This window comes from Nymphaea colorata, chromosome 6 (assembly GCF_008831285.2).
Source record: "Nymphaea colorata isolate Beijing-Zhang1983 chromosome 6, ASM883128v2, whole genome shotgun sequence".
NCBI classification, from domain to species: domain Eukaryota; kingdom Viridiplantae; phylum Streptophyta; class Magnoliopsida; order Nymphaeales; family Nymphaeaceae; genus Nymphaea; species Nymphaea colorata.
In genome coordinates this window covers 12213965-12228225 of record NC_045143.1, presented here as the reverse complement: position 1 = coordinate 12228225, position 14261 = coordinate 12213965, and the positions used below count along the sequence as shown (strand labels likewise).

The window sequence follows — 14261 nt, the reverse complement described above, 5'->3', positions numbered from 1 at the left end:
GGGATGCACCGCTCAATCAAGGCCATGCGACATGCTGTTGTTACTTGAGAATTAACTGCGATCCTTTAGCACGTCACGTTTATGTTTGGAACTCATCTCAAGTCAACATCAGACCGGCAGATCTGCTAAAGCTGAACGTGCAGAATTCTTTTTGGCCTTGTTGGATGCACCTCTAGAAAAAACAGGTTGGATGAAACGTGGTTTTGAGATTAATATGTTTTTGAAACTTAGTTTTGCTGTTTGGATAGCATGCCAGAAGCCAAGTTTTTAATAGTGAAAACCTGGTTTTTGTTTGGAACCAAAAAATAGATTTTGGTATTGTCTTTACAAACTGATTTCAATTGAATGATGGTTAACTTACAATTAGTCAGGTACTTAAAAGTTAAAACTGTACTCCTACTTGGGTGGAAACTGTGCTGGTAACAGAAAAACTGTTGCTTGGACTGGTTGCAGCTGGCCACAATGTCGTTAAGGCGCGGAACTGCTGTGGGTCAGGTGCATACATAATGGACCAAGTTGATGTAGTCATTAACCAAATGGGAACCTATATAGGTCTAAGTTCTCTTAGTAAGTTGGTGATACTACTGCACGTAGATAGGTAGAAGTTCTTGAACCGCAAGTCTTGGAGATCAGAAGTGGACAGAGGCCCATCAACTGGTTGATGTTGTATTAATTAAAGAATGGAAAGGGGAAAAAACAAATGAATAAAAATGTGCAACAGGCATTGGCTGTAGAAAGACACAGAAATACAAGCTCTTGACAGCCACATACAATAAATAATAAGAAACATTTCCTCGTGAAAACCAACCAAAAAAAGTGGGAAACAAAGTACAGAAAAAATCTATTTCCAAGTAGAGGCACAGTGAGTCTCAGAAAGGAAATTGAAAGAATAAAAACTATAAAGAGAAAAAATAGTGACATTCAAGAATAGAGAAGAACAAAGTTCAACGTCATTGCCAACATTGCAAGAAACAAAAGATCATATCAGTAACCTCAACGTCATATCGACCTTAAAAATCTTGTAACAAGTTGTAATGTTTTGAAAATCATTTGACACCTTTATGTACAAATCACACACTAGCAGTAAAGTGGACCATAAGAAGGAACAAGGAAGCAAAAGGTAGGAAACCAAAGAAGAGATGTTGAGAAATAGAGGTTGGTACATGAAAACGAATCCTTTACCTTCATCTCAGGCTTCCTTGAGGACTTGACCTCTTGCCTTTCCTCCATCAGTCTTTTGGGCTGAGGTTTTTGAGATCATCAGCTGAGCGCAAATTGATGACTGCCCACAACTGGAGGACTCCTGAACTGTTCGTGGAAAGAGGAAACATGAAACTTAAAAACTTGAACATATTACTACTAGTTAAAGAAATATTATTTCATTAGGTTTATTGATTACAGCCTTAAAGTTGGTGATTCATGGAAATGATGGTACCATTTTCCAGCATATTACACATTTACCATATAAGAAAATGCATGCAAGCATTTCCCAAATAGGTATCAAAATGCCCTTGGATGTCAAGGCCTCTTATGTGGCAATCAAGATAGTTGAATAGAATGGGTCATCATATTTGTCACCAGCAGCTACTTAATTTAAGTGTTCCCATGGTTATAACGATATATTTGAAGGTAGAACAGAAACAACATATATTCTAATAACTAGGCCTGGGCGTCGGGCCGGGTCTGGGTCGCACTTTTTTTCTATCGGGCTCATCTTTAGTGAGCCCGGCCCACCCCGGTATCTTAATGGGCCGGGCCTGGTTAGCACTTTCTAAGCCTGGCCGGCCCGACGGCCCGTTAGGTCAATCATGGGATGTGGCAATGTTCTCCACTCCTTACATTCAAAAGGGCCTGCTGTTCCCCATGCCTCCCGGGCCGCTGGATGCCGCCATCCAACACCTAAAGTCTTCCCTCTCCCGATGCCTGCTGCACTTTCCCTTCTTGGCTGGGCACTGGTGAGATTCCGGCCATTGTGAACTCCTTCTTCCCACTGGCCGACGGAACGGTCATGGGCTTCGATGGCTACTTTTTGCCTCTACTTTCCATTCAGGTATCTAGATCTATCTCCTTCCTACCCCTTTTTACCCTCCTAGGAGTGAATCCTCTCGTTCATGATTCATAGAGTTTCCAACTTTTGCAACACTATCACACCCAGATGGAGTTCGAAGAGGCATGAGCCTAATTAATGGTGTGTACCACGCGATTCCATTCCAGGTGGGCAAGTTGAGCGACGGCGTATTCGTTGGCTGCTCCTTCAACCATGTGATGGGCGACGGCGAGTCGTTTTGGCACTCCTTCAACCCGGCCCGGCCCGGCAAACCAGTTAACGGGCCGGGCTGGGCCTCGGGCATGGTCAACCAGGCCCGGCCCGTCAAATAATCGGGTCGGGCTCGGGCCGGGCCGGCCCGGCCCGATGCCCAGGCCTAGGAATAACACTAATGATATCATACCAGGACTGGTGCTTCCAAAGTCTTGCAAGATATGCTTTAGAAAAATGTTCCAGATCTGCATAGAACAATTGCAAGAGGAGACTTAAGACAGAAGATTAACTAAACGAATAAGGAAGTGCTTAACGAGGGTGGGCAGGCACTGGTTAGCATGTACAGACACCACTAGATCACACAATAACTCTTGATCTTGAAAAAAGTGAATGACACATATAACTGGCCATAATTTTCCCCATTACCTACATCAGACCTTCATATTTTATATTTCAGAAGTAGAAATCTATAAATTACTATTATGTATAATAAATGATCTTCTATATAGAAATTATTGAAACCTTTGGAGATAGTAAAAGCTACTAGATCTACGCCTCTTAGAGTTAAATCAATTCATTGTGTCTAGATCCTCACTATTGGTCTCACATTGTCTTGTTTAGGTGGCATATCTGAGCAGAACATAACGTCAGTTCTCAAACACAAGTTCACAATTAATAAGAAATTGACGATAGGAATATAAATAGCAACCATAAATGTTCATCAGGTACTATAATTAAAAAGCTGAGCTAAATTACCATAAATATATCTGATAACCAAAATAAAGAATATAGATCTCTTTAAAAACATGCTGAAATAAAATTTCAAAGCAAAAATGGCAAATAAAAACATAAAAAAGAATAAGCAGAAAAAATGAAAATGGAAGCATTTGTGATTCTCCTGACAAGCACTTGTCACCGACAAATTTTGAGTACTTTCATTCAACTACTCAATCAATATAGTATCAATAAAAGACTCCATTTGACTACTGATTTGCAAAATCAATTTAAATAAATAGCAAAGATCTTCATCTTCTTATTGCATCTTCCAGATACGAGCTTCACAAACCACTACTGCTAGGACATACAAGTTGCAAGGACTGTATTAGAAAATGGTCTTATTGAATGGTTCAGATGTATTCTAAAGAAAGCCTACAGATCTCAACCACATGAAGAAGGAAAATTAAAATCCATTTGAGAGGTCAAATTTGTTAATTCAATTACTAAAGGATCACATCATGTGAGGGTCCAAAGAAGATCTCTAAGAAATAAATAAAAAAAGGAAAATGCCACCACGAAACAGACCTACACTTTCACTGTATATAGCTACAACAATATTGACTAAAAGAACAAAGTTGATAGCAAGTAGAAAGAAAATGGGAAAGAATAAAGCAACTCTAGCATGCAAATAAAAGTTCATATATTCCATTACCCAAAGTCCAGCAAGATTTACGTGTGCAGAGAATTTCAGAATTCATCTTAAGAATGTGGCACCCATCAAATACGAGTCCATACCAAACAAATAGTGCATATCAAACCCCATCAAATCTACATATATGAGTCAATATAAATCACACATGTAAAGTGTCAATTAAGTCCACAAATATATATTCTTACAGACCACATACATTAAGTCCCCATCAAGTTTACAAATATGACTCCATACAAACCATGCAATATATATTGAGTCCATATAAACCATCACTGTTATAGCAAGAAAATATAGCACTTACATTTTTTTAGCAATCTACGAAACATTATCATAGTATCTTTCTTCAACATAGTATCTTTGTCATGCAGTGATCTTCATAATACCTTCCTTGTGCAAGAAATTAAATTGCATTAATATCATCAACATAAAATTTGTTACTACACAAGAGTTATTAAGGGAAAGAATAAAAAATGGTTTCATCATCCAACATCAATATCTATCTCTTCTAAATTGATCTTTGCAAGACCATTTCCAACTCTGCAACTAATTTTCTAAATGTTTTTGCTGCATCATGCTACGTATGTTGAGACGTGCTCAACTGGACGTCCTCAACTAGGTTGACCTTCATGTGTTTGTTGTGGAATCTAATCTTCCCCATAATTTCTCGATATAAAATCATCAATCTTATTGATTCAAATGTAATTATGCAGTATACAATCTGCAATAACAATGTCACTTTGTGTATCAACAAGAATGGAATGGCGTATTTAAGATCAAAAATCTAGTTTTTAGAATTTAAAAACAACATTCAATTACATTCTAAGTGATGAATGTCTAAAATTATAAAAGTCTACATCATTCTTAAATGATTGTCTGTTTGTGAATTCTTTCAAATATTGTTAATAACCACATATTGGAGTAAGAAATTAGAGAGTCTTGACATATCCTGAGTCAACAAGATAATGTTTGCCTACATATGACAAATGTTATAGAAACTAAAATAAGACAAAATAGACCAATGAACATGTTATGTATGAGTCTAATAAGTGGTTAAGTTACATTAGCATTTAAAATTAGAAGAAAATCAAAGCTTGATCTGTCTGGAAGTTTTACTAATGTCCTAGCATCAACTGTAGATCCTTTTCATCATGCATAAATAAATTTCAATTGTAGATCAAATGTATAAGAACACATTACATATAGTGAGATAAATCTTCTTTCTTTTGATATCTAACTTGATATTCTACTGAAACTATCATTAGAATGTGTGTGGCATCAATTTTCATCTCAATAAGATTTCCTTTAAAGTATTGTGGAAATGCTTTAAAATGGTTTCTTGAGAATGTTGGAAATGGTCTTGCAAAGATTTATATTGATTATTCTATCCAATGACCATCATAAATATTGCCAACTGTTCTTCCATAGCTACTTATCATCTATCTCGTAAAAGACATTTTTTTTAGCGATTGAGCAAGACAAAGAAAAATCTGTGCATCCATATGAAACATATCATGTGACAATTGTTCATGGCCACAAAGTATAATGACAACCCATGATGCATCAAAAAAGTTCAAAACATGTGTAGGTTATTTATGTAAGAAGTCCATAATAGTTTCACATGGGGAGCCAATAACCCTATTTTCAACTATGCTTTGTTCATACTCATCTTCTATATTGTATTTGAGTTCATCACTCAAAAAATATTCAGTATCATTATTTGCTCTAGCACTTGAACTCATAGTTGTAAGAGGCATACGCCTCATGCCAAAAAAATGTGTTTGGAGGCATTTTTTCATAAAATGCTTCGAAGCACAAGGGTGAAGCGCAAGTGTCCATAAAGTGTATGCTTCATCGGGTTGAGGCGTATGCTTCAACCCAACATATACTCATATGTAAGGTGTACACCTCAAGGACAAAGACATTTTTTATGGTTTAAAATTGAAAATTAACAAAAAAAATTAAAAACTGGCACTGTTACAGTGAACCCATTGGTATTGTACCATTTTCCCCCTTTTCATCCATTGTAAAGCTTATTGCTGTTGCTGCTGATGGTGGAGCCACCACCAAAATCAACTCTACCACTGCTGCTGGAAGGTTCCTTTCTTGATCTTCTCAATTTGTCTTGCCACTCAATATCTCTTTCTCACTCTCTGTGTGTGAGTGCTGCTGGCCCTCCCCCTCTCGCTCAATCTCTACAAAGTGAGGGAGAGAGAGCAGCGGTCTGCCATAGAGGAAAATGGACAGAAAGCAGCCGCTTGACCATCACAATGCTTATTAATTTTTAGGAATGACCCAAAAGGTGAATTAATAAAGTGTTGATACGAACTGTGAATATTAGGAAATTAATTGGAAACTGATTACTTTTTATGAAAGTTTCACAAGTGCGAAAAATCCAGCCTCGTATTTTCTTTTGCCTTGTTCTATTCCTTGCCATCAATTTGTTTCAATTATCAACATCATGACCTCTGTGCATTAACAATTTATCAATGTTTGAAATTCAAAGCATTAACTTTATTAGTTTTAATGAAAGGGTATACATTCTCAACTTGATTCATTTTTAATGTCATGTACATTACTAGCATATAATGCATATAGAATTAACAAGTACTTATTATTACCACATTTTAATTGTCATTATTGTTGTCATCAAGATTGTCCAGAGATACTATGGGTGCTTGCACATATATATGCCCAAATGAATGAAAAGTTAAACTTAAAATCTCTTTGGTGACACTGTGGATAGCATGTCACTGGATTTTTGCATCTGCACACCTCCTCTTAGCATGTCATCTACTTGCATATGATATGTTGTTGCCTAGAGTCTGTTTTTTAAAATATTTTTTACTATTTATTAATGAACTTTGAATAAAAACAAAAAAATATTTCAACGGTTCACAAAGCAAAAAAATGTACTCACAAAAAATTGGTCTACTTTCATATTTTTGTTATTTTACTTGTTTTTTCAAATTTCATATTATTTATATAAATATTATATAATTAACAAATTTGACCATGAAGGTTACACTTCAATCACTGTCTCACCTCACCTCACCTCATGATATGCTCAACACTTTACCTCGCCTCATCACCTTTTACAACATTGCTTGAACTTTCCATGTGTTGTAAATAACATGTAAATAACTGAATTTGTAAATGACATGTGATTAGCATGGACCATATCACTATCAAGAAGATAACACAAACATTATATTTTTAATGTATATAAGACATATCACATTAGTAACAAAGCAAACTGACAGTAAAGTTAGCAAACATACTAAATAGAAAGATTATTATACCTCATTTTTCTTTCCTAAGATGATGCAACCAATTCTTACAAAGATGCTCCGGTAGCCATAAATGTTTCTTCATAACACTCAATATTAAATGTGTCAATGAAAAACATAATCAACTCCCTATCATCTTTAATCTTTACAACTTCATTTATGCAAGTAGTCATCGAATGTAATTCACACCATGCAACCTTTGCTTCATGGTATTCTAGGTGACTTTCTGTTCATTATTGGTATTCAACCATCTATCGGGTCTTGCTTCCAAAGATGAAGCAAATTGTGACATAGAATATGATATTTTAGACTTTTGACAACCATGTTTACATGGTCATTGTGTTAGTGTTTGAGATTTAGATTCTATGATATTTTCATCCACATGTTCTATGTGGGCATTATAGTAAAATGATTTGGCACTTTGATAACTATGACTTACAGATGTAAGAGTTGTTGGAGTTGTGTTATGAAAATCCATGTATTATTCATCTGTCAAAGGAACATATGATGTTTCCTCACTTATACATGTGCCTATAGGTAATGCACTTGGTCCATGCCCATGAGCAGTTGAATTTGAATAGATAATATTCATTTCGTCAATGAATATGAAGTTCCAATCATCTTTAGCATTACGATTACTCTTGCACAAGATATAATTTAGTTAGTTGCTATGTTAATGAGTATTAACAATATATAATTTAGTTGGTTTTTATGTTAAGAGCTTCTTATTTACTTGCAAATAATCATTTCATACCTCATATGCAACATCTATGCACCAGTACTTGGATCCAATCCAAAATTGCTTTGACTTAGCATGTCTTTCATGACATTGTACATTTTCTTCAGTACTCTAAATCAATTTTTACGTCATTCTTTGTCATAGTTTAAGTTATATTCATTATTGAACTCACCCAAAATCTTGTCCCAACCAGCCCTGTCAAACCCATTACATGTTTTCTTTCTATCAGTCGTATTCTTACATATAATGTCTAGGATTAACTTGTCCAATTTTTGGTTCCACTGAGCTTGACTCCTATCTCCACAATCAACTTGGTTCATTATACATTCATAATCATGAATGACATGTATGATGTATCAAAAACCAACTTAGTAAATGAAAATAAATAACCAATGTTAACATAAACTAACTGTAACATTGTTTGTCATAAACAAATATTTTTGAGCCTTTTCCAGACATGTTCTGATTTAAATTAAGAAGATAAATATGAGATTGTTGGAATTTTACTGAAAATGAATTTATGCAAAAGATTTGACATTTACTTGAAACAAATATTTCTTGTGTGTGTGTGTATATATATATACATATAGAAATTGGTAAAAACCAGACACTTAGGTCAGGGATAAAAATCAGACTCTTAATTTTTTGCTAAAAATAATTTTAAATAAAATATAAACATCCTAATACTTTTATAAAAACCATTTTTATATAAAACATGCTTGCAATCAATTTGTTTTTATGAAACATGTTGATTTTTCTATTATCAAAAAGTTGTTGCTATGAGAGCCATTCATGTTTGCTTTTTATAAGAACACTATTAAAACCCAAAAAATGATCAACTTAATATATATTTCGCATCAACTTATCCTTAAGATCATAGGTTAGATTAAAAAAATTTAAATATCATATTTAAAGGGTCTGGTTTTTGTTCCTAACCTAATGATCTGGTTTCTACGTAGCACAATCATGAGAAAGCAATAAAATACATTTTATAGCAATTAGGTGGAAAAAATAATTTAGACAATACACATAACATTGCACAATGATGTTATAAGTGGACGATGCCATTGATGAAAGAAGGAAGACAAACAAAAAGTAAGACTTGTAATGCAAACTGCATGATTATGGAAGCTGAAAGAACAAGTAAAAAGGAAAGAAGTAGGAGATTTGAGCATTTGAACCCCTGCAAACAGTAAAGGTCAAAGTGAGGCTGGTCACCACTAATTGTGGATTTTAACCGAATGCATGTTGACATCATAAATTCATAAATTTTCTTTTAGAAAATGCTCAACAAATTGTCATTAAATGTGAAGAAGGTTTTTAACAAATTGTGGCAAATTGTCTGCTTTTCAACCTACAGCTAAAACCTTTATTACAGTTTCAAAAGCCACCCATAGGTATTGCTGCTTGCCCACATTTGGCCCTAAAGGTCACCAAAACTGAATTTTTCATATGTAGTTGAAGGTATAGTGCCTAAAAAGAAAAAAGAAAAATTTAAAAACATATCTTAACTGCTTGTACCTAGACTTCTAGGATTTCTTTAACATAGTCAAAGAAAAGGGAATGGTGACACCGAAGATAAATTACATTTGGGATAAAGTTAGATGGATTATATAAGAACGTAAGATTAATTAGCAGTGAAATTTAAATTTAGTATATAATTCTATTATTGAATTTGGCAGGGTGAAAAGTACATGCATGTAAAAATTTCTATAAAAAGAAATTTTCTATATTTTGTATGTACAAAGTATTTCAGTTAAGCAACCTATTAGTCTAAGCATGCATAAAATATCCAATATCGATTTTCATGTCATGCTAAGATTAACTTCTTCCACAACATCTATTAATAAGCAGTAAGCACCCATCCAAATACAGCACAAAGTATGAGTGATTGACATATCAACATTAACAACATCATGCAAAAGTTAATATACTTCCAAGTCCCAAACAACAGATGTAAAAGAGTCTTTATCTTCTTAAAATATCTCAAACAAGAACTTCCATCAATCGACAATGAGCAGGGTTATGAACGCATAAATACGAAAAAAAAAAACTGATAGGCAATATGTTTCAAAGGATTCATATTTAAGGAGACTGAATCCATAAAATATCACCCAAAGAAAGACTATGTAAATGAGAATTAGTGAAACACATCCATAGATACACTCAGAAAATTAATATCAGCCCCTTTAATTGGTTAAAATAAAAAAAATAAAAAATATTATTGCTTGTTAGAATAGAGAAAATGAAAAAATTTAATGTCAAGAAGTTGAGTCACATCATAAAATGTAAAAATTTGATGAAAATTTACTAGACAAACAACAGTCATAATTATGCAGCAAAATAAATTAGACAAATGTTCCCAAAGACATTAGTTACTTAAGATGCGTTGTTCTGAGTCTCTTTCTCCTTCCCGCTTCTCTTTGTACAATCAACTGTAAAATTAAAAAATATAAGGTGATGAAACCTTCTTTGTCATTCATTTTAACATGATGGAAAAAATATGACAATGGTCTTCTCTTTCTTTTTTTTCAGACTACCTGTTCTTACTACTGTAGTTGGATCTCTAGGGACCTCATAATCCTATCCTTATATTGCTTTTCCATGGTGAGCCTTGTATATATCTTTTTTACTTTTTGTCTACAACAAATGGTTAAAGAGAAATTTCGCATGCAATAATAGCAAAGGTACTAATTCTCTAGAAAAGAATGTGCCAAGCAAAAAAAGATCAATTGCCTTGTAGCTAAATCAGATGAGGAAGTGGTGTCCAATAGATGAAAGTTGTTGAAAGTCATGGGGATTTAGCATCGACTGTCATGAGAAGTAAAGGACAAGAGATTTCAGATTAGCAGGAGAATTTTACTACCATCTCCAGTTGTTCTTCAGATAAAGAAACACTTTGATCCAAATGACAAATGATGTTCTTTTTTTCACCTTTTTCTTTTAATCAAATCTTAAAGATGGCTTGAACTGGGAAAATGTTTCAAAAGGTTCAACATATTACCCTTGTTATGATACTCATATTAACTCTATTGTACATGTCTAGCTCTTAGCATTTTAGCTTGTGCCAATTGCTTTCAGTTTGTATTTATACACAGTGAGGTTCATCGGTTTTGCATATGTGGACAACTGTATACATGTTATTAATATGCAATTGAGTTGGTCCAACTCACTAGAAGCCGATGGAGGTGATAGCCTTGACAGTTTTGTTCTGTCATTTGATAGCTGGGGAGCTAGACTGAGACTTTCATATACGACTTTGTTTTTCTCTTTTGTGTAACTAACTAAAATATTTTGAACTACACGCTATGCACACATGCATAGTTAACTATTTTGCTGCTTGTGTGCACGTGAATTAGATCAAGCAAAAACATAAACTGAAGGACCCATAATTCAAACCGCAAGCAAAATAGGGAATTAATATACTATTGTGAACACTCATCTCTTACATGGCACGAATGTATCATAATTCTATATAATTTAAGAAAACCATGTCATGGCAGCCTCTGATTAGGATGCCGCTGTACCCTTAACTCTTTCTATTCATTTCTAGAGTAAGCCAAGAAGCATGTCTCGTAAGATTGCATGCTTCGCATACTCTGAACTGCAATGGCATCTCAATGCAGCTAAAGTTAATGCACTTATCCTTTTTTTTCTCTTTCTTTTTGTTTTACTTCTCTAATTGCAACATAAGGTAATGACCCACTGATCGCTCATATTAGAATTGGCTCCCTTCAAATGTTTGTCCGAACTGCCAATTGGATGGTGCGACGTTGTAGCTTGTGAACGTTCGGCCATCACTGGTGGTCACTTGGAAGGAGAGGGCTTGCCCATTGAGGTAGGAGTTGCTCTGCCAGTTTTGGCCCCAATTTCTGGACATGGCCTGCCAGCCAGTCCTCGAACCCTTGATGGACACTGCATGGATATCCCCTGCACCTCCAACGTTGGTGATGAGTACCAAGTTGAAGTACGAGTGTCCATTGATGGTGAAACGCACCCCACCTTTCTTTACGCATGGAACCCTGCTTAACATAAAAGAGAATATATCTTGATCATAATTCAGTTAATTGCTAGATAAAGACCAACATAATCCCGATTATTGCTTCTATATGTAATTAATTATAATCTTACTGCATGCTTCCTTGATTTAATTTGTTTGTACAGTGCTTAAACGGCGATATGCCAAGAGGCAAACCCACAGATCAAATTCTTGACCTCCTTCTCCTTGGTCCCAATGGTCGACCTTAGTCAGACTATTAAAAAAGCACTTGTGACGTATGCTGCTTTCTTATAAGCTTAGAAATAGGGGCATTTTTGGAAATTGGGGCATTATTCTGTGTTCTTGCCCCCTGATCTACGGAGGTTGCTATAGATTCAAATACGTGAGTTAAGCGCCCAACTTTTCAAATTGATGTTAGGATTATTTTCTTTTTAATTTTCATTAGAAACATTATTTACCTGTTAAAATCATCTCTCCCTCTCTCTCTCTCTCTCTCTCTCGCTCTCTCTGCCCCCTCCCCCCCCCCCCCCCCCCCCCTCAACACACACACACATATATCATGATCGTCTTCTTCAAATTAAGGCTTACCCGAGTCCTGGAAGAAACGCATAACTGGATGGATCTCATGAACCATTAATTTTTCAAAAGAAGGATGTAGGTATCTTATTATTTAAAAATGTGAGCTAGGCAGCTAAATGTAAATTAACCATATATACGTATATTATGTTTCCCAACGTATTCCAGAGAAAAAAAAAAAAAAAAAAAAAAAAGCCAATGAGCAGGAACTATTTTGAACATAACTTGATCATCCTTCTTTACTGTATTAATTTTCTGTCCAGAATCTTACTTTGCTGGCTCTAGCTAAGGTTCAATTGAAAGTCACAAGCTGGAAAGAAGTCAAGACCAAAAGTAAGCATACTTAAACCAAACACGAATTACCTTCTGAATGATACAGGAACGATCCCCGCCCTATACTGCGCAATTTGCAGGAAGGCAGGCTCGGCCAAGTCAAAATGTTGAAGAGGAGGATTGCACCATCCCCCGTTATCATTAGACAACCCAAAGTTTGGCGGGCAGAAGTTCGTAGCCGTGACGGTGATGGAACCCGGAAGGCACCATCTCGGGTCGTTGGTACACCACATCTCGTAGCACGACCCGCAGCTCAGGCCGTCGTTGAACAAGGCCGTGCTTAGGGCCGCAGTCAGGGTCCCATAGCCTTGGCTGTACAAGTTTCCATACCCACAAGCCCCCCCTGCAAGAAGAAGATCTCAACAGTAAAGACAGAACAATGGAAAGGGAGACTGAACAGATGCCTTAGTTGCCTTAAAGGGTGGTTTGTAACGGGAACACTTCGTTCTTCGACACAAAATGTTACGTGTTACCAAAAAAGCCCTCATGGGAGATTACATCACGGTCAAGTTAAGGTAGATCCTAATGTTTTGTCTATTCACAATGAGGGTTCGAACCAAACACTCCCATTCTGGTGGCCCTCTAAGAACAATTTCAATATAGATGGAGCATGTAGCTGCTACTTAATCAAGAAAAGGCAATATAGACTCATCCCGGGAAACTTCAGTGTTTAAGCCAGATAAAGAATACCTACCCATGGTGCCAGATGCGTCACCTCCACCATAAAATGTGGCATGGCCATTCGTCCAACCTCCTCCTTCGTAGGCATCACACCTCAAGAAAGAGAGAAAAACAATTATGGATACCAACGTAAGGAAACGAAGCAGGCTAAGACCTGCAGACATGGCTACACAAGGAAACTAAGGGACAACAAGAGAAGGAAGAAGAGGGTGTAAGATTGTAAGTGGGAGATTGTGGCTTCAAGGAGAGGGATAAGGTTGTCTACTTATACAGTGAAGGGGTGATTGTGGCGATTGAAGCCTTCAATAATTTTGGGCTCAAAAGCATGGATGTTAATTTGGGGCACATGCAAGTGTTTGGGACAGGGCATGACCCCCTTTCCATCTCATGGGACCAGCTACCATGTGCTTTTTCTTCATATGTATGGTGGTGGTGTTCATGGAGAAATGAGCCATGACATCCATGCTTCATGTCAATCACCATTACATCGGTGAGTTCTCCAAAAAGTTCTTTTTTTTTTCTCTTAAATTTTCTAAACAAGAGAAAAAAATGCTAGCCTCTTCATGAGAACTTTTTTTTTTTTTTGAACTTTTGAAAGCTAGCCAGAGATGAGGCAAACCGTTAATTACAGTTCAACTCAAAAGTTTAAAATTTAAGTGAAAGGAATCTCTTGCAGGCCAGTAAGCGACAAGGACGAACTTTGCTCATTCGAGAATATAGGAGAAACTTGACGGTGCCGCTACTTGAAAATGACTGCAGTAAGTTGAAAATTCATGGCAGATGTTGCTTGCGGTAAAGTTCAAGTTGGCTGTACTGTTCAATATTGAGCCATAATTGGAACAATAAGGAAGGGGGACCTCCATGGTTTTACCAATACCAACCTAAGGTACATCTTTGTTCAGCGAGATATAAAAGGCCGCTGTCAGTCTATCGAAAGAAGTTGATGCAACAGTATA

The 14261-nt window shown here is 36.0% G+C and overlaps 1 protein-coding gene across 1 annotated transcript; it reads right to left on the bottom strand.

Moving 5' to 3' along the window:
• Positions 1 to 11107: 11107 nt before the first annotated feature.
• Positions 11108 to 13558, bottom strand: LOC116255508 (expansin-A8-like). Its single transcript, XM_031631357.2, has 3 exons — positions 13319 to 13558; positions 12655 to 12967; positions 11108 to 11737 (listed from the first exon to the last, which is right to left on the bottom strand). The coding sequence occupies exons 1-3, from the start codon at positions 13467 to 13469 to the stop codon at positions 11434 to 11436; spliced, it is 768 nt and encodes a 255-aa protein (XP_031487217.1). The 5' UTR covers positions 13470 to 13558; the 3' UTR covers positions 11108 to 11433.
• Between the last annotated feature and the right edge of the window lie 703 nt (positions 13559 to 14261).

What these genes read in the sequence shown, in the direction of transcription:
- LOC116255508 (XM_031631357.2), bottom strand. Translation starts at nt 13,469, where the DNA reads ATGTCTGCAGGTCTTAGCCTGCTTCGTTTCCTTACGTTGGTATCCATA. An exon ending in TGACGCATCTGGCACCATGG is followed by an intron (nt 12,968 to 13,318) that starts GTAGGTATTCTT and finishes TTCTTCTTGCAG; the next exon opens with GGGGGGCTTGTGGGTATGGA. An exon ending in GTTCCTGTATCATTCAGAAG is followed by an intron (nt 11,738 to 12,654) that starts GTAATTCGTGTT and finishes TATGTTAAGCAG; the next exon opens with GGTTCCATGCGTAAAGAAAG.